The sequence below is a fragment of the Puma concolor genome, chromosome B2, assembly GCF_028749965.1.
Source record: "Puma concolor isolate L17-30 chromosome B2, mPumCon1.1.hap2, whole genome shotgun sequence".
In the NCBI taxonomy this organism is placed as follows: Eukaryota; Metazoa; Chordata; class Mammalia; order Carnivora; family Felidae; genus Puma; species Puma concolor.
In genome coordinates, this window is record NC_141671.1 from 38,280,329 (window position 1) to 38,299,170 (window position 18,842).

General features: G+C 40.3%; 1 protein-coding gene across 5 annotated transcripts in view; it reads left to right on the top strand.

The window, feature by feature from the left end:
• DNAH8 (dynein axonemal heavy chain 8) overlaps window positions 1-18,842 on the top strand; it is a 347,525-nt gene that overhangs the window by 279,148 nt on the left and 49,535 nt on the right. For all 5 annotated transcript variants that reach the window (XM_086706753.1, XM_086706756.1, XM_086706755.1 and 2 more), the window contains 5 exons: window positions 1,735-1,808; window positions 4,098-4,250; window positions 4,622-4,777; window positions 13,591-13,707; window positions 15,741-15,842. In XM_086706753.1, coding sequence (XP_086562879.1) covers window positions 1,735-1,808; window positions 4,098-4,250; window positions 4,622-4,777; window positions 13,591-13,707; window positions 15,741-15,842 — 602 coding nt within the window. The remainder of the gene's footprint in view (window positions 1-1,734; window positions 1,809-4,097; window positions 4,251-4,621; window positions 4,778-13,590; window positions 13,708-15,740; window positions 15,843-18,842) is intronic.

Here is an 18,842-nt window from a genome sequence, read left to right on the forward strand (position 1 = left end):
AAAACAGACACATAGACCAATGGAATAGAATAGAAACCCCAGAACTAGACCCACAAACGTATGGCCAACTCATCTTTGACAAAGCAGGAAAGAACATCCAATGGAAAAAAGACAGTCTCTTTAACAAATGGTGCTGGGAGAACTGGACAGCAACATGCAGAAGGTTGAAACTAGACCACTTTCTCACACCATTCACAAAAATAAACTCAAAATGGATAAAGGACCTGAATGTGAGACAGGAAACCATCAAAACCTTAGAGGAGAAAGCAGGAAAAGACCTCTCTGACCTCAGCCGTAGCAATCTCTTACTCGACACATCCCCAAAGGCAAAGGAAGTAAAAGCCAAAGTGAATTACTGGGACCTTATGAAGATAAAAAGCTTCTGCACAGCAAAGGAAACAACCAACAAAACTAAAAGGCAACCAACGGAATGGGAAAAGATATTTGCAAATGACATATCGGACAAAGGGCTAGTATCCAAAATCTATAAAGAGCTCACCAAACTCCACACCCGAAAAACAAATAACCCAGTGAAGAAATGGGCAGAAAACATGAATAGACACTTCTCTAAAGAAGACATCCGGATGGCCAACAGGCACATGAAAAGATGTACAATGTCGCTCCTTATCAGGGAAATACAAATCAAAACCACACTCAGATATCACCTCACGCCAGTCAGAGTGGCCAAAATGAACAAATCAGGAGACTATAGATGCTGGAGAGGATGTGGAGAAACGGGAACCCTCTTGCACTGTTGGTGGGAATGCAAATTGGTGCAGCCACTCTGGAAAGCAGTGTGGAGGTTCCTCAGAAAATTAAAAATAGACCTACCCTATGACCCAGCAATAGCACTGCTAGGAATTTATCCAAGGGATACAGGAGTACTGATGCATAGGGGCACTTGTACCCCAATGTTTATAGCAGCACTCTCAACAATAGCCAAATTATGGAAAGAGCCTAAATGTCCATCAACTGATGAATGGATAAAGAAATTGTGGTTTATATACACAATGGAATACTACGTGGCAATGAGAAAAAATGAAATATGGCCTTTTGTAGCAACGTGGATGGAACTGGAGAGTGTGATGCTAAGTGAAATAAGCCATACAGAGAAAGACAGATACCATATGGTTTCACTCTTATGTGGATCCTGAGAAACTTAACAGAAACCCATGGGGGAGGGTAAGGAAAAAAAAAAAAAAGAGGTTGGAGTGGGAAAGAGCCAAAGCATAAGAGACTGTTAAAAACTGAGAACAAACTGAGGGTTGATGGGGGGTGGGAGGGAGGGGAGGGTGGGTGATGGGTATTGAGGAGGGCACCTTTTGGGATGAGCACTGGGTGTTGTATGGAAACCAATTTGACAATAAATTTCATATATTTAAAAAAAAACACCAAAGAAAGATTCTAATCAAAATATACAGCAAAACTCAAAAATCCTCTTTCCCTCTAAATACCTGTGATCACCTCATTTCCAAAATCCCCAAACTCTCTAAAAACCCAACCTCGTGCCCTTTGTATGTCTTCGCCCTCAGCTTTCCAGACAGTGCCTCCAGTTTCTGTCCCACTCATTTCTCTCATCAACACAACCAAAGGCCACACCTGTTTGAGTAACAAGGGCCCTTGTTAGAAGCCATGGCGGGAGGGAGTCCATGACCATTGAGGAATTATTTTTTTTGTCCCAATCCTGTTACAAAATTTACATCTTATCACAGCGGTCCTTCTCCTATGTTACAGAATGCAGAACTATCTCAATGGGGCAAGGACAAGAGGTACATGCTCGAAAGCTGATTCAGGTGTCCATGCAGCAGGTAGGTGACAAGGACAGCTACTCCTAGTGCATCATTCTTGCTATTAGTCCTCTGGACATCAGGTTTACCTGGGACTGCCACAGTGATGGCTTAAGCATTCTGCCTGTGATGCTTCATCATCATTTTCCTTTTTTTTTTTTTTTAATGTATATATAGTCAACCTGTGATTACCAATGAATTTTAAAGTTTTTAATGTTTTTATTATTTGTTTATTTTGAGAGAGAGATAGAGAGAGAGAAAAGGACAGACAGAGAGGGAAAGAGGGAGCGAGAGAGAATCCCAAGCAGGCTCCACGCTGTCAGTGCAGAACCTAATGCAGGGCTCAGTCTCACAAAGTGTGGGATCATGACCTGAGCCAAAATCAAGAGTTGGAAACTTAGCCAACTGAGCCAACCAGGCATCCCTGATTACCAATGAATTTTAAACCACAAGCTGGTTTGCTCCTGACATCCCCACAAAAAACTTGCTTTATTTTATATAGTGTAAGCTCTATCTTATTTTCACTAAATATTTTTTTTTGACAACTTGGCAGACACACTTTCTGGTTTCTAGGAATGGAGCTCTAGCAAGTCTTGGAATTTGACAATCAACATTAATAGATAGTGCTTAAGAAGTGACAGACTGAGACAGTTACATTTCAATTTTTGGTTGAAGTCAGACTTTATTCTTTTCATTAGTGGATAGTTGCAGATGAATAAGAAATATTTGAGGATGTTATGTTTAAATATTGATGATGGTTTTTATTGAAAATTGCAAGCTGGATGGAATCTTGAGAAATATTTTCCATCACACCTAATAATACACAGGACATTAATTTTCTAGAGATGCTTGGTTGATAACAATTTCAGCTGTGATAAGAAATCGTACCACTTACAAAAATAAAGTAAGATCTCGGTTTATTTTTAAGCTTTTGATCTCCTAATGTCTGTAGCAACTTTGGTGCACCTTTTTCTTGGGAATTAATTACAAGAGAGGGTTAATGAGCTAAGGCTCTGCTTGGGCCATCAAATTCTCAAGTTAGTCATTAATTCTCAAGTGCCCTAAGCCTTTTTCTTTATCACTTAATTATATTCAATAATCTATTGTATCTAATTTATATATATCAAGGCAGTTACATATAATTATTTTTACTCAGATCAAATGATTCACTCCAAGGAGTGATTTGACAGTTTAATTCTGGGCCTTAAATAGTTTCTTTAGTTTCCGTGAATGAGAAACTTCTAAATTTCAGCGGTACATTCACACTAACCTTCTTTGGAATATTAGCTTTTATAATTTCCATGTCCTGTTTCTCAAGGTGGGATAAGTATGGATAATAATGACATTTTGAGAAACAAACCAACCAACAAACAAACCAACAGCCCATGAACAGGTACAGCCACATTGCCCCTTGAGGGCCACCAGATTTTTGAGGTGAAACTGACACTGTGGAATGAAATGGAATACCCAGCGAGTAACTGGATCCCTGCGGCACAAACTAACTACGAAGTGCATCTTACTCTGCAGCCCCCTGTTGTCTAGACGAACACGTCCCCTTTGCTGCTGAAGCCAGTTGGAGTTGTATTTTCCCTCACGGTAGGAGGCATAACACACAAGAATTACCGTCTATTTACTGCGCTCACTATTTTGTAGCTGTATTGATCTGATCTTTATATCAGGGTATCAACATGTTGTCTGGTTAAAAAAAACAACAACCCGTGTTCTCATAGAGCAGCATTGGCTATGTGACTTATATTGTTAAAGACAGTTTTAGCAAGTATTAAGGTAGTGAGTGCTTAGTACATTTTGTGGCTTTGGGACTATATGGGAGTGGTGATGACAACAAATGTTTATTTTACATTATGGTAGCACAAGTCACCACATGTATTGTCTCCATCTTTCATGAGATAATGTGCATCTCTCTCTGTGACTACGGATGATTTGGTTCAGAGGTGAGTCAGTTCCGATTCATCTTAGGACGCGTTGTTACAAATTCCAAAATACCTGTTCCTACCATTAGATGGTGCACACACTGTACTTACACAGGGCTTCGAGCTTTCATTTCTGTCCTTCTGAACCTGGGGTGGCTGAGTACTATTGTTTTGAACCCACTTGATTCCAAGTAACCAGATTTACCAGTAGCAGAAGAAAGTGTTTGTATTGACATAAAATCATCTTACCAAAAATAGGTGCTCAAAACAGCATTTACATGCGCTAAGCAAAGGGTTTTTTTTCAATCGTACATTTTGTTTTCTTAAAATTGTAACAAAAAATTACAAGATATTAATATGAAATCATTTTTGAATACAGGGTGGCTGGGTTTTACTGCAAAATTGTCACCTTGGCCTAGAATTCATGGAAGAATTGCTAGAGACGTTAATTACCACGGAAGCCAGTGATGACTCTTTCCGAGTATGGATAACTACTGAGCCCCATGATCGATTCCCAATTACGTTGCTTCAGGTTTGTTGCCGTGACATAAGTGTCTTTTCCTTGAGAGTTGTTTAAATAAAGATGACATCGTGGCGTTATTGAAAGATGAAACCACAGCAGGGATTTTGGTGCAGTAGAGTCTGTAAGATCTTGTAATAATGGTCAAAGTCTTAACTATAACCATCCATATTATATAGGAACTATTTCCACAGAAGAGTTATAAGACTCGGTAGTAATTCATGGGGTTTCAGCTGTGATTGATGTCATTAGTTTACACAGTGCTGAATTCTAACCAACATACCATGTACCATAAGCATACTGTTGTCTGAGGGATTGTAATTTCTATTTTATCCTTGACAATAATTTCTAGAAACAAAACTACTGTTTGCTTTTTACGACAGACTTCTCTCAAATTCACTAATGAGCCGCCCCAAGGCGTACGCGCGGGTTTGAAAAGAACATTTGCTGGAATTAATCAAGACCTTCTGGATATCAGTAATTTACCCATGTGGAAGCCGATGCTTTACACAGTAGCATTTTTACACTCCACTGTGCAGGTAACTTCTGAGAGCAGTTTGCACATTTAGGGGATGCTAATACATTGTTTCTCTGCTGCACTGTCTGCTTACCTCACCCTGCTTTTTCTCTCCTTCGTGGCCCCTTTCCCCACCTGGCATAGTATCTATTTGTCTGTGTAGTTAAATGTTTTCCCTGCTCCTGCCCCTCACTCTGGCCATGGGAGCGTAAGACTCTTGAAGGCAAAGACTTTGTCTTTTTGTAACTTCTCAGTCTCTGTGGCCATAGGAGCATAAGACTCTTGAAGGCAAAGACTTTGTCTTTTTGTAACTTCTCAGTCTCTCTGGCCATAGGAGCATCTGGGGCATTGCTGGAACTCAGTAAATATTTGTGAGATGAACATGGTTATTTAGATAGAAATTTGGTTTTCAAAGTACCTATGCTGGCCAGGAGCGTTACATGTACTATATCATGTAATGCTAACAGTCACATTTCTCAAGGTGAGAATGGTGTATCACCATTTTAAAAAAGAGAAAATTGAAGTGCCTGGGTGGCTCAGTCAGTTGGGTGTCCGACGCTTGATTTTTGGCTCAGGTCATGACCTCATGGTCTGTGGGATTGAGCCCTGGGTTGGGCTCTGTGCTGATAGCAGAGAGCCTGCTTGAGATTCTCTCTCTCTTTCTCTCTGCCCCTCCCCCACTCATGCTCACTCTCTCTCTCTTTCAAAATAAATAAGTAAAAAACTTTAAATAAATAAATAAATAAGCCAGAGTACATTGATTGATAATATGTCCAGATGTATAAATAAATTAATGAAGATAGTCGCACTAAAGCAGGAGCAGCAACTATTTGCTAGATGCTTTTCATAGATTATTTAACCAGTCTCACTGCAATGCCTGTAATTTTCCTCAGACTCTTAGGAATTTGTTCCTTGGACTGTCCTAAATAACAGGAGAACTAGACACAGGGACAACGCAGCCCCAGCCTCACTCCGGGTCCATCCCCCCATCCCTTTAGTGTGTGGCAATAAATTAACCACGTCCAGGAAAAATTAAATAAACTAAAAATGAGGAAATTGAGGCTTGGAGAGGTTAGGGTAACTTCATAGGTGGTAGATCTAGGAGTCAAGCCTGATGCTGCCTGCCTCGGGCGGTGGTGTGTTTTGAGCCAGCCCGCGAAGGTGATGGTGACAATGAGAAGAAGAGTCACAGTGGTTACCTGTCACTTTCAGGTTGTTTACTATTTGCTTTTACCGTACACTTGTATATTAATTTAGTAATTTTATGACTTTGCAGCCATACGGTGTTTTCATTTTGTTATTGCTTTGTTCTACATTTGATTTTATATTTTGTCCCATATTTGAAAGCTGTATAATTTTAATGTGCTTGAGTCACTCCTTGATTTTGGAGAGAGATGAACAGGCTCCTTTAACCCCTTCTACATTTCCTCCTTCCCTGAGGCTGCAGTGAGGACAGAATGAATCACCTGGCTTGTACTAGGAGGCCTGCCTTAGCTGTGCATAGTGGCACACAGAGCTTCACCTCCTCTCTCCCCTCCTGCCCAAAGCTGGAGGGGAATTTGGTGCTCATCCAAGAGAATACTGGGCATATTTACCCTCAGGCTCCTTGTCCCTGCCACTCTGCCAGGTTCCCTGCTGCCCAGCGGAGAGAGCTGTGTAGAGGAGACATTGGTGTATCTCCTGTGCATTGGCCCCCTCCCCCTGAGAGAGTTAAAACCAGGTTAAACACTTTGTGGGTGGTTATTTTTACCAAGTCCCACTGTGGCCTTTGGATTGTAAATTACAGCTTTCAAGTCACTGAAGCCTATTTCATACATTCTTATCTGGGAATTGTTTGCTTTGCTAGGCCTTATCATACTCTAATACAAATATTACTTTAACTCTGTTATTTAATTCCCAATTCGCAAATAATATATTTTATGATTCTGTTCCCAGTAGTGATGATTCAACTCTTCCACTGAGCTTATCATGGGGAGATGATTGGGGGTATTTTCCATATGGTCAGTGGGGCAACCTGTGTTTTTGTGGCCATTATCCAAGTGCTAAATAGAAGAACAACAGTGGGGCCGTGGTCCAGTCATGGGGTCAAGGAGTGCTTGCTCTTAACATGACATACATTTGGATTAAAACAGAAAAAAGTCTCCATTGCTAGGGCTGTGAAAGTAAAGGTTGAATGTCTCTTAAAATAGTCATAGTGTGCTAGATAGAGCAACCTCATTGAGGGTCAGGAGGCTGGGACATTATGCTTGCGGTAAAATCAATTAGCTATGTGGGGATTGTTGAGTTATATGCCTCTCAGGACCTCTGTTTCCCCGTCTGTGTGTTTAGCGTCAGAAGGAGGTGGTCTTTCAAGATTTTTCCCATTTCTAAAATTCCGTTATCAAGTTCTGTGACTACACAGGGAGCACAAATAATCCAAGCATAGCTTCCTCCGTTCTGTTTTCCTCATTTGCAGAAATATTTACTGTGATATTGCCTAAATAATTTGTTTTACTTGTTAGGATGGCACCTACCTGATAGGAAAATGCAGGTTCGGGGCGAGCAATGTCCACATGGCCCAGGAGCTTGTAAGAGAAAATCTCAGGCTGGCCCCAGACCTGCTGAATCAGAATCTGCATTGTAAGAAGATGCCCAAGTGATTCACGTGCACATTAAAGTTTGAAGTGAAGCTGCTACAGGAAGGACGTTCTGGGTTGGAATGATTGTGACTTAGATTTCTCTAGTGTTGGACATAATAGCCCAATACCTGATTTGTTAATTGACTGATTGATTCCTCCAAGTTAACCTAGTTATCCCTTGCTCTATACAAACATGATGCATATGCATTTGTCCTTGCGGAGACTGACAAAAAGAACAGGGAATTGGTTCATGTCGCACGCTCTGAAGCTTCAGGGCTGCGTAGGGGTTCGTGCTGGAGCCCATCATGAGTCAGAACGCAGAACCTGGTGGTGAAATAGCGGTCAAATGCAAGAACTGTGTATCCCCCAGTGCAGTTTCCCTTACTAAACTGTGCTTTGGCATCATGTCATCAACTCACCCCTGCTCAAGGGCATCATGTGTTATATGGATCTTGCTCATTGTTACAGAGAACAAAATGAACACCCCTCCTCTCCCATAGAAGGGGAATAGACTTGGCTGGTCAAGGACAACTGTCTTGGGCGGCATAGTGAAGGGTGTGATTTGTTTTGTTGTTGAGGTAGGAGCAGGCTTACCTAGTAGGAGGAGGCCATGGGTGCTTCCATGGGAACTTACAGAGATACACAAGCCAATTCTGCGCTAAACCCTTCTTGCCCCAGACCCCCCTGGGCTTCCCTCTCCTCTCCTCCAGGAACTTACCGTACACATATGCCAGGAAGTTACTGCAGCAACGGCGCCCTTACCACAGTTGGGTGATGTCTCTGCTCTAGCCAGCCAGCTCTTCTGCCCTCCCAGAGAGAGCCCAGCATCCCCAGTGCTTCAGCTACATTTGGCCACTACTCCCTGGGGGCATTTCTACATCCTCTTGAAGATTACTCTCAATGGAAGCTTCCCTCTGGCCTTAGTATCTTCTCTCTATGATACTCCAGTGCAGCGTCATTCTGGGTTTCAGAGCAAGGTCACATTCACCCTTTAGGATTTTAATTTTAAATAGGTCTTCCTCCAGGGTCTTGGTCTTTTGAAACTCAATAATTACATTTATGGTGTCCTCCCACAAATTCTGCAGTATTCTGTGGAAGGTCAGAATGGCACCTCTGGTTTTTTCCTGTTGATGGTCAATGTACCATATTTTGTTTGAACAGTGCATTGGACCCAGTGAATGTCTAATGCAATGGTTCTCAGCCATTGCCTGGGCCATAGAGTCCCAGGGAGGAGGCAGCAAGGTGGGGTGCTCAGTCCTTTAAAACACTTCTTAAGTGATTCTAATATGCAAAAAGAATTGAGAATTGAGAATGACTGCCAAACATCCACTGCCCTTAAGATAGGAATCCTTGGGGTGCCTGGGTGGCTCAGTCGGTTAGGTGTCCAACTTTGGCTCAGGTCATGATCTTGCAGTCTGTGAGTTCGAGCCCCCTGTTGGGCTCTGCTGACAGCTCAAAGCCTGGAGCCTGCTTCTGATTCTCTGTCTCCTTCTCTCTCAGCCCCTCCTTTGCTCACATACACACTCTCCCTCTCTCAAAAATAAATAAATGTTAAAAAAAAAAAAAAAAAAGACAGGAATCCTTCATCATCTTCATGTCCTTTCCATGGTTTGGAGTTTTTCTCCTCATCCCCTTGGCTTGCCTACATTGAGGCCCATTTGGGGGGATTTTTCTAATGGTTTATGTACAAGTCTGTGAGGTTTTTTTGCTGGAGGCATTGGTTAGGAGCTCTTGAGGCTTGCAGTGGCAGTTGCAGACTTGGATATTTTCTCCAAGATCCTAAAAATAATTAAATATTAAATAAAAACGGCCACATGGAACAGGGCCCATGTTCCACTGCCAGTAGTTCTTCCTTCAGAAAAGTGTTTTCTTCTCCTACATCTTGTTTTCTTTCTCAGGTTGGAGCCTTGACAAACATCTCCTTCAAGTTTAATGGTGCATATGAAGTTCTGGCTTTGGGGAGGCATGATTGCAAAGTTTTTAGTTTAAACGTCTTCAGAATAATTTCAGTAATGTGATTCAGGCTTAGAGAAAGATCTCTCTCACGTTTTGCGTGATGGTTTTTCCCAGGGGTTCTGGCCATTTCTGTTCATTATTTTCACCTTTTAAAGTTTCCCTGCTGTTGTGTAGTATGGATTGCATTTTTCATTTTATGTTAACTCCAGTTATTAAATAATCAAGATGTGGTGCTCCAAAGAGAGCCTTGTTTTGCAGATGCAACTGAAATGGTTCTGTGTTGGCCTGTGGGAGCTGGGCTCGTTGGGATGAAGTAGAATCTAACATAAAATTGGAAATGGCTTTGACATCATTAAGATGATGACTCCATTGAGCAGCTTTTCTTCAGCGTCCAAAGGAGGAGTCCAAGTTTTCCGCATTTCACTAGCAGTTCTGTGTTTTGAAGATTCTTTGGAATAGAAAGAAGGAACTATACTGGTCAAATTCAGTAAAGGGTAGACTAGTCTTCCTAAAATCACCACTTTCCAACTTAATAATAAATAATAACTCCCTCTGTTGAATCAGGTTTTAGCTCTTTGCCCTGACATTCATATCTGTCTACATTCCACGCCTGAGTCATCGTATGAACACATAATTCCAGCTACTTACCTGAGGTCACTGTCTGCTGTAGTAGAGCAACTTACCTGCAGCCTCTTGCTGGATGAATCACAAGCTTTGTGTTTCCTCTCTTTGCTCATGGTCTTTGCCAAAACCCAGCAGTCTTTTCTCCCTGCTTTTCAAAGGCCAGCTTCAGTTTCATTCTTCCCAGAAGCCTCTGATTGAATGTCTTCTTCTTCTTATCATCTGTTAAATTCTGACAGTTAATTATACTCACTATCACATTGTCCTCTAAGGCTTATTTTCTCAAATAGATTAAAACTTCTTGAAAATACATTGATTTTAATATTTTTCCATTGTCTCACATAGGACTCATCCCATAGTTTCAAAAATACTAATGGGACTGAAGAGATTCAGTATTCCAGGCAAACCCCCTTGCTTTTGAGCTTCTAAATGAGTTCTTAGTTCTCCCAATGGCTTGATAATATTCCAAGGTGATAATTCAGGGTTCTTTCTTTATTGTCACTTAAATCACTGAGTACCAAAAAAATTGTGAGAAAATGAAATGATTTCCTTTGTGAAAGAAAAGTCACCCCGCCCCCCCCGCAAGATTTTCTCTTTTTTTTCCAAGGTAAGTCTAATAAGTCTATGACTTTAGTGAACCAACCTAAAAAGTAAATGCTTTAAATGAAATTTGATAGTAAATAGCATAAAGTGAAGTGAGTCTCAGCATTGGGGCAATTTTCAAAGATCACATTTTAAGGAGCAACAGAATTGCAATGGCTCAGTGCATGTAAATGGGAATGTTTCCATAGAGCCAATTTAAGCAGCTTTAGTAATTGGAAAGGAAGAATTATTTTTCATTCAGTCTCTTGTCTAATTGAACAGTAAATTTTAAAAATTAAGTCAAACACAGGTGAAACTATTTTAGAGTTGATTCTCTTTTTTAAAAAAGTGGGAAAACATTTGCATCTCACCAATAAGTGGTTAGCTTTCTTCTCTTTGAAGACTTCAAGATGGAAGAAATTCCAGAGACTCAAGGCTTAACTGAATGCATTTTCATATTAATATCCCACAGACCCTCCCAAACCCACTCTTGTTCCAAAATAACCTGGAGGAGGCTCAGCTCAATGTTTGTGGGATCCACTCAAAAAATTCAAAACCTTGTGTCAGCTTCAGAAATTACCCCCCAAGAGGATGAGAGGGAGAGCGCCTTTCATTCTGATAATTACCAATAATCAATCTAGTGTTTATTACACAATCATAAGCCTTTCCCCGAAAAGGTGCAAAAGGGGAGACAAAAATGGGAGACACGTTTCTCACTGTCAAGGTTCAAAATCTGGTTACAGGACCAAGTATTTCAACATGAAACAAGTAGAAAAACACATCACGGCAACATGAATGCTGAGACCAGGAAGCAGAAAGCCATCAAGAGAAGCTGACACCTTTAAGAGCCAGGGCCTTTCCCCTTGCTGCTGGGATGATACCACAAGTCTCTCCCATCTATTAAGGCACCTCTGCTCCTTCTCACCTCTCTGTGTTCAAGGTAGAAGATGGTGCTTCACAGCTCCCAAGTTTCTAAGTCTCCCTGGTTAAAGCTCTAACTCTAGATCGAAGTTCTGAACCCTAAGTCCAAACTCGTGGGAGGAGAAATCTGGTTGGCCTTTCTTGGGCTGGCTGTCCACTTCAATCTAATTAGATCTAGCTAGATCTAATTAGCTAAGGGATGAGGGTGGGAGTTACACCATACAAATGTGTAATACCTGACAACTTAACCTAAAGAAGTACAGGTCTGGAAGTAATGTTAGTAGTTTACGTTTTTAAGAGTGGTTTGCCCTTGGTCTTGTTAAAAAGGAGACAGCAGACCCAGAATGGAGTTACTTGTGCTAAGCCCACATCACCAAACTGAAACTAATACCTAACCTAACTGCAGTTTCAACCTTCTCCAGGAATGTAATTTTAACTGGTCAGTCTGGAATTTCCTGGTCAGCACCAGTGAGGTAATCCCCTAATAAACCCCCTTTGTCCCCCAAAGGAGATCCTTTTTTGTCCCCCAAAATAATCCTTTTTTTTCCCACTTATGATTTTCTTGTGCCATCCCCCTCTGCCTTTAAAAACCTTTCCTTTTCTGGGGCACCTGGATGGCTCAGTCGGTTAAGTGTCCGACTCTTCGTGGGATCCATTGCAACTCAGGCCATGATCTCCCAGTTCATGAGGTAGAGCCCCACACCAGGCTCTGCACTGATGGCACAGAGTCTGCTTGGGATTCTCCTTCTCTCTCTACCTCTCCCCCCCAACTCTCAAAATCAGTAAACTTAAAAAATAAAAATAAAAAAATAGTAAATAAAAACCTTTCCTTTTCTGTAGCTCTTCGGGGCTCCTTTCTATTTGCTAAATAGGATGCTGCCTGATTCATCAATCATTCAATAAAGCCATTTAGATCTTTAAAATTTACTCTGCTGAATTTTTGTTATTTAACAGTCTGATCTCCCAGGGTCAGAACATCTGGACCCAAATTAATTTTCATGGTTTACTTAATATTTTAAAAGCATATTTTGAAAATCAGTAATTAAACCTTCATGCTTTCTGAATTTTTTCTCTGACCTGTCCATGAACTTGTCTAAACTAAAATTCATTTAGATTTTTTAAAGTGGTGGTATTAATTAGGATCTAAGGCATGGAGCAGCTGCGAGAAGAAGTATTGGAATGGACTGTGAAGACAGTGTGTGGGGGGAGGGGGGTGGGGGAAGGCAGAAGAGAGAAAGTTACTATATATTTAGAGGTAAAGAAATAGAATTATACTGTCCCATAGATGTTTTGGGATTCTACTCTCCATATAGGTTCTCACCTCAGCCACTAGGGTCAAAGGGCTAGGAGCTAATCCAAATAAATGATTAGACTCCCCTTCCCCCATTTAGAGACTGGTTATATGCTGAGGCAGAGGTAGCTGATGGTATAGTAATATTTGAGTTAATTTATGTGGTTTGCTATGTGTTTAGAGCCTAGAAGTACCAGTTCTCACATTTACATACCTTTTAAAATGGTCTCCAGAATATTGAGGCATTTGTATCATTTGATCTGAGACCAGTTGGATTGATTATGGGTAATTTGACAATTCAAAACATTAGCCACTGGTCCAGAGGAGAGAACAAATAGGGCACTTTGAAAGTTTTAAGAAGGATGTGTCATGTTTTACAATAGAGATTTGGGGTTTTCAAAATCTGAAATTGCAAGATTACGAAATGACACCAGCAGGGGGTTTAATGCTCCTGAGTGTTTCAGTTATTCAACTTGAAAAACAAAAATTTAAACCCTTACTTTTAACATTTGAAATTCCTAAGAGTGTAATTTAAAATAAATTCATTGAACAGCTATTTATTGAGCACCTACTGCATTTTTTTAGGTGGCTATGGAAACGGAGACTTTTTTTTTTTAAATCCCAAGAACTACAATTTGGCAAATATTTGAACATTTGTTCTTGTAAACCATCTGGCAATACAGCTAAGAAATAATAGTTCTAATGGTTAATAGATCCAAAATTGTATACTGTTCTTTTATTACATCAACTTATCTCTATATCTGAATCTTCCTGTACTTTATGTTTATTAAGAAATCAGCTACATTCAATTTTAAAATCTCACTTATTTTCTTTGGCATTTTTAAGGAGCGACGCAAATTTGGTCCCTTAGGATGGAATATTCCCTATGAATTCAATTCTGCTGATTTTACAGCCAGTGTCCAGTTTATTCAGAATCACCTTGATGAATGTGATATTAAAAAGGTGAGTGAAATTGCTTCCCCCCCCCCCCATTTTTATTGCTGTCCTTAAACCAAGTTTCCACAGACATTTTCAGTGTATAATATACAGGGAACCTGCCAAGGGTTTCCCCACCTCCCCGAATCAGCCATTTATTGGTCCAGCCATTTCCACTCACACCCCTACTGCCCATAGGGGTGCATTTGGATCCCCATCTCATGCTTATGTCCCTGCCCAACTCCTCTCTCTCCAGCGCACATACACGGCAGAGACAGACCACGAATGAAGAAACTTCACAACCTTCCTCATGTCACACCCAAGTGCCACAGTGCACTCCAAGACAATGTCCATCTTAAGTCAGACTTTTCTTCCAGCATTTCACAGATGCCTCCTCAGAGGTGAAAGAAAATGTTATCTCTCAGCCCACGTGAAAGTTCTTTCTCACCTTTAGTCACATCTTTTTTTTTTTTTTTAATTTTTTTTTTTTCAACGTTTATTTTTGGGACAGAGAGAGACAGAGCATGAACGGGGGAGGGGCAGAGAGAGAGGGAGACACAGAATCGGAAACAGGCTCCAGGCTCTGAGCCATCAGCCCAGAGCCCGACGCGGGGCCCGAACTCACGGACCGCGAGATCGTGACCTGGCTGAAGTCGGACGCTTAACCGACTGCACCACCCAGGCGCCCCTAGTCACATCTTAACACATGCTTAAACTTATGGAGATACATAGCAATAATTTCTGGTAACGGTCGCTGATCATTGTACAGCACTTGACAGCTCTCAGTGCTCGTGCATTGAGGATCTCATTTGTGTCTTCACAACTCTGTGAGGGAGGTACAGAAGGCATTACTATTATCCTCGTTTTCCTGATGAGGTAATAGGAGAGAAGGAGGGACTTCCAAAAGGTCACAGAGGTAAGAACACAAACCCAGTTGTCCTTTCACATGTGCTTCCACATCTGTTTTTTCCATGATCTTGAGCAAGTTTATGAGCCTCCCAGAGCCTGTTTCCTCATCTACAGAATGGTCATGGTCTCTGTGAGGAATAAATGAGTTAGCATTTGTGAAAGCACAGTATATTGGGACACAGTAAGTACTCAATAAACACCAGTGTTCTGCTGTCTCCCCCTCTCTTCTTTCTCATAGTGGATCTTGAAGTTAATTATAGATACTGTAGTGTCAGTATGGTGACGGTAAGCCATGATGAATTTTTACCTGGGCCGCTGGAGGATCTAGAATCAAACCATCAGTTTTCCTTGAAATTACAAAGGCATATTAAATCGAGTATGACAACTTGATGAAAAATTACATCATATGGGTTCATATTCTGTTATTATTTATCATTTGATATATACAAATAATAGTTAACCTTGAAATAGTTGCTTTGAAAGGCAGTGGAGCTGATGAATCAAAGTTTAACCAAAAGAAAGTCAATTAAAAAATAAAGCATCCTTACTTTTCTTACCCCAAATGTATTAAGTAAAAAATAAAAGAAAATTTAAAAAAAACTATTAATATCTGCAATATATTGCTAGGATAAGATTCTATGGCAATTAATAAATACTTTGATTTAGTTATAGCTCACAGAATGAGACAGCAAAGAATTGCGTTGTAGAAAAATGCTGTGAGTGAATAATCTTTTAGTTGTTCTCATACTGATTCAGAAAATATATTACTAAGAAAGTGTATTAAACAGTTGACTACTTGTTTTTTTTCCCTTTCTTCACTAAACATGACTTTTTTTTTTAACAGCTTGGCATTACTATAATGAGTATTATAGACGATTACATCCACAGAATGAAAAATAGTCTTCCCCCACCCCCATTTTAAATAATCAATGAGTAATAAATTCACTGATATTTAGTATTATAGATTTTTCTTTGGTGACTGAACCCTGGCAGTTTCAGTCATGTGATAGCAAAAGAGTTACTAATAGAGTCATTTTAAATGCAATCTAGTTAGTGCTTTCTTTTTGAGACCTTTCCTCCAGGGAAGACCTGAAATATTTAGAATTATCTGTTTGGATTGACAATTAACAATCTTTTTATTTTTAATAAAGGGTGTTTCATGGAGTACGGTTCGGTACATGATTGGAGAAGTACAATATGGAGGCAGAGTGACAGATGACTTTGATAAACGTCTACTTAATTGCTTTGCTAGAGTAAGTCAATTTACAGAAAAAGCATGGAGACACATTTCATTGCATTTTCCTTTTAAACAGGAATATTTGTTTGTTCATAATCACTGAGCCAAACTTAAGGGGAAAAAAAAATATAGAGCAGAGCCGCTGAAAAGAATCAGCTAACAAAGCCAAAACCAAAACCAAAACCAAAGCCAAAGCCAAAGCCACAGCCAAACCAACCAGCAATCTACTTGTGGTCCTTGTGGTCCAAAGTAGAATAAGGATCAGCTGTCAATAGTCTGTGACTCTTCTCCTGAGTTGCACATTTTCAGGGTCTCTCCCCTCCTTCACATGACAGTTGATTGACTGCTTCCTCTGACTATGAGTCTCATGAAGATTTCAAGCCCCGAAATAAGTGACTGGAGAATTAACTATAATTTGGGTGTTCTCATCTTTTTCATTAGGACAGACAACTGAAAAGTGATAGAGTGCTCATTTTTTCCTCTGTTCCCAGTAAAATCCACATACATCACATTGGTAAACATTTTCTGGAGAAAATTATTCCTTAGCAATTACAGCTTTCACACCAGTGATAAATAGTGTATATGTATATATACATACACACACATCAGGCTCAAACTCTTCTTAAAACTTTTACATGCTAAAGAAGCAATATATATTACATAAGTGGGAAAAATCAGATATATGAGTATTTTATGGTTATTTGAATTCTTTGTATTAGGATCTATATTGGTAATTCTCTGTTTCAATGATCTTTCCCCCCTTAACAAAAACAACAAAGCATAAACTTTGAGAGTATTTTGGTAAGCTGGAGGTTGGCCAGGAATCTGATTTTTCTTTCAACCCTTATTTATTTCTGCAAGTTTTCCTTGAAGCTGTATGTGGAGAAAGATGGATGATGATAAATGTCGGCAAGGATGTGTGGAGGCAGGAGCCTGGCTGCTGGAGATTAAAATCAGTACAGACCTCCTGGAAAGCAGTTGGGCAAAACTTACTGAAATTAAGTATCCTAGATAGACACATCGCAGGACATTTCTAGAAAAAGTCCACAAGTGGACATGTATAATAATGTTTACGGCAATATTGTGTATGGAGTTGAAAGTGACCATCATAGGTTGGCTTCTCTGGACACAGACTGAGATGGAGATCTGCTTGTGCGCCCCCCTCCCTGAGGGCATGACCTTGGTTGAGGCAGCTGCCTTCTGCCAGGACAATTTCTGGGGAGGGACAGTGTGGTGAGAGCCCTTAGTAGCCAATACTCCAGACAGCTGTGGGATTGAGTGCCTGGGCCTTAGAGAAGAAACTGGTGGTACATCACAACATCCACTACAGACGCCTAAGAATCCTAAGAAGTAGTGGATGAGCACAGTGGAATACTACTGCTCACCCTTCTAGGGTGCAATCTGGTGACACTTGGTCATGTCAAGTGTGTGATACCTTCTGAACCATAAGCCCACTCCTGAGTATATATCCCAGAGAAATTTGCAAACAGGTCCATGGACATGTACAAAGATATTGCTCATAGCATTGTTGGCAGTAGTAGGAGGTTGAAAGCAACCTGGGAGTCTGTCCTGGGGGAATAGATGAGCTAAATATTGTAGACACTTATCATGGAACACAATGCAGCACTTGGAAGAAATGATCCATATAGTATCATGCATAGATCTTAAAAACTTAGTGCTGAGTGCACAGCTTAAAAAAAAATAAAATGAGATCTAGAAAGCAATACATGTATATTTCACAAGGACATAGATCAAGCACATTTAAATAGATGCCCTCAGAGGCAAGGAGACTGGGAGTGGAGATCAGGGATGAATGGGGAAAAACTAACATAAAGGGGGCCGAGACTCATAAGAAAAATAAAGGAATATAGTAACTCACCTCTATATCTGAGGTTTAAAGGAAAAAAAAAAGATGTCTTTGAAAGTATACTTTGTGTTAGAATATTGTAAAAGTACCTAAAATTGGAGGTTTAGCACTGGAGACTCTGAGAAGTGGTTAGATTCTGCATATACATTGCATTGCATTGTACAGATAGTGCCAGCAGAATGCTGATGATAAGGGAAGAGGGGTCAAGGGCCACTCTTGTTTTGACCTAAATAACCGATTAGAGAATAAGACCATTTACAGAGGAGAAGGGCTGCAGATGGAATGAGTTTTATTGGCTGGGGCTGGAAATTAGTTCTGCTATGATCATGTAACTTTTGAGATGTCCACAAGACACCCAATTGGAGTTGTCCACGACTGTAAGTTCCCCAAAGGCTTTGCCTCATTACATCACTGTCAGATTCCCAGCACCTAGTGCAGAACCTAGAACATATTAGGGGCCTCAATAAATATTTGTTGATTAAGAGAATGAAGAAGGGTAAACATGGCAGTTGGATTTACAGGTCTGGAGCTCAAGAGAGAGGTCAGGGCTGGAGAAAAAGAGTTGAAATTTGTCAGCATATAAAACAGCCTTTGAGGTCCAGATAATAGATGAGAGCATCATCTAAGAAGAAAGTGTAGAGAAAGAAAACAACAGAAAACAAGCTAAGGACAGGGTCCTGAGTACTTTAAAGTATCAGGAAAGAAGAAATGGTCAACTGAGAAGGCTCAAGGAAGATAAGGAAAGATATTTTACCTGTACTTAGTATTCGCTTGATAAACCTTTGAAAAATGCAACTACTTAAAAAATATGCAATGTACAGAAAAATTTATAAAATATAAACATACAGCTTAATAACTCTCTTTAAATAGACATAGAACATTTCCAGTTCCCCCAAAGACTCACACATGCCCCCTTCTTCTGCACAACTCAAGATACCCACAACAATTTCATCCTCACTAAACTTTCACCATCTGAGTAAGTACTGCTTATTAATGTAGTTCAGTTTTGCCCGTTTTTGAACTGCATATAAACGGAACCATGCAGTATGTTGTCATTTTGGTGTTCTGGCTTCCTGTTCTCAATATGGCATTTTGAGATCCATCCATGTTGTGTGTAGCAGTAGTTTACTTGTTTCCTTTACTGTGTTG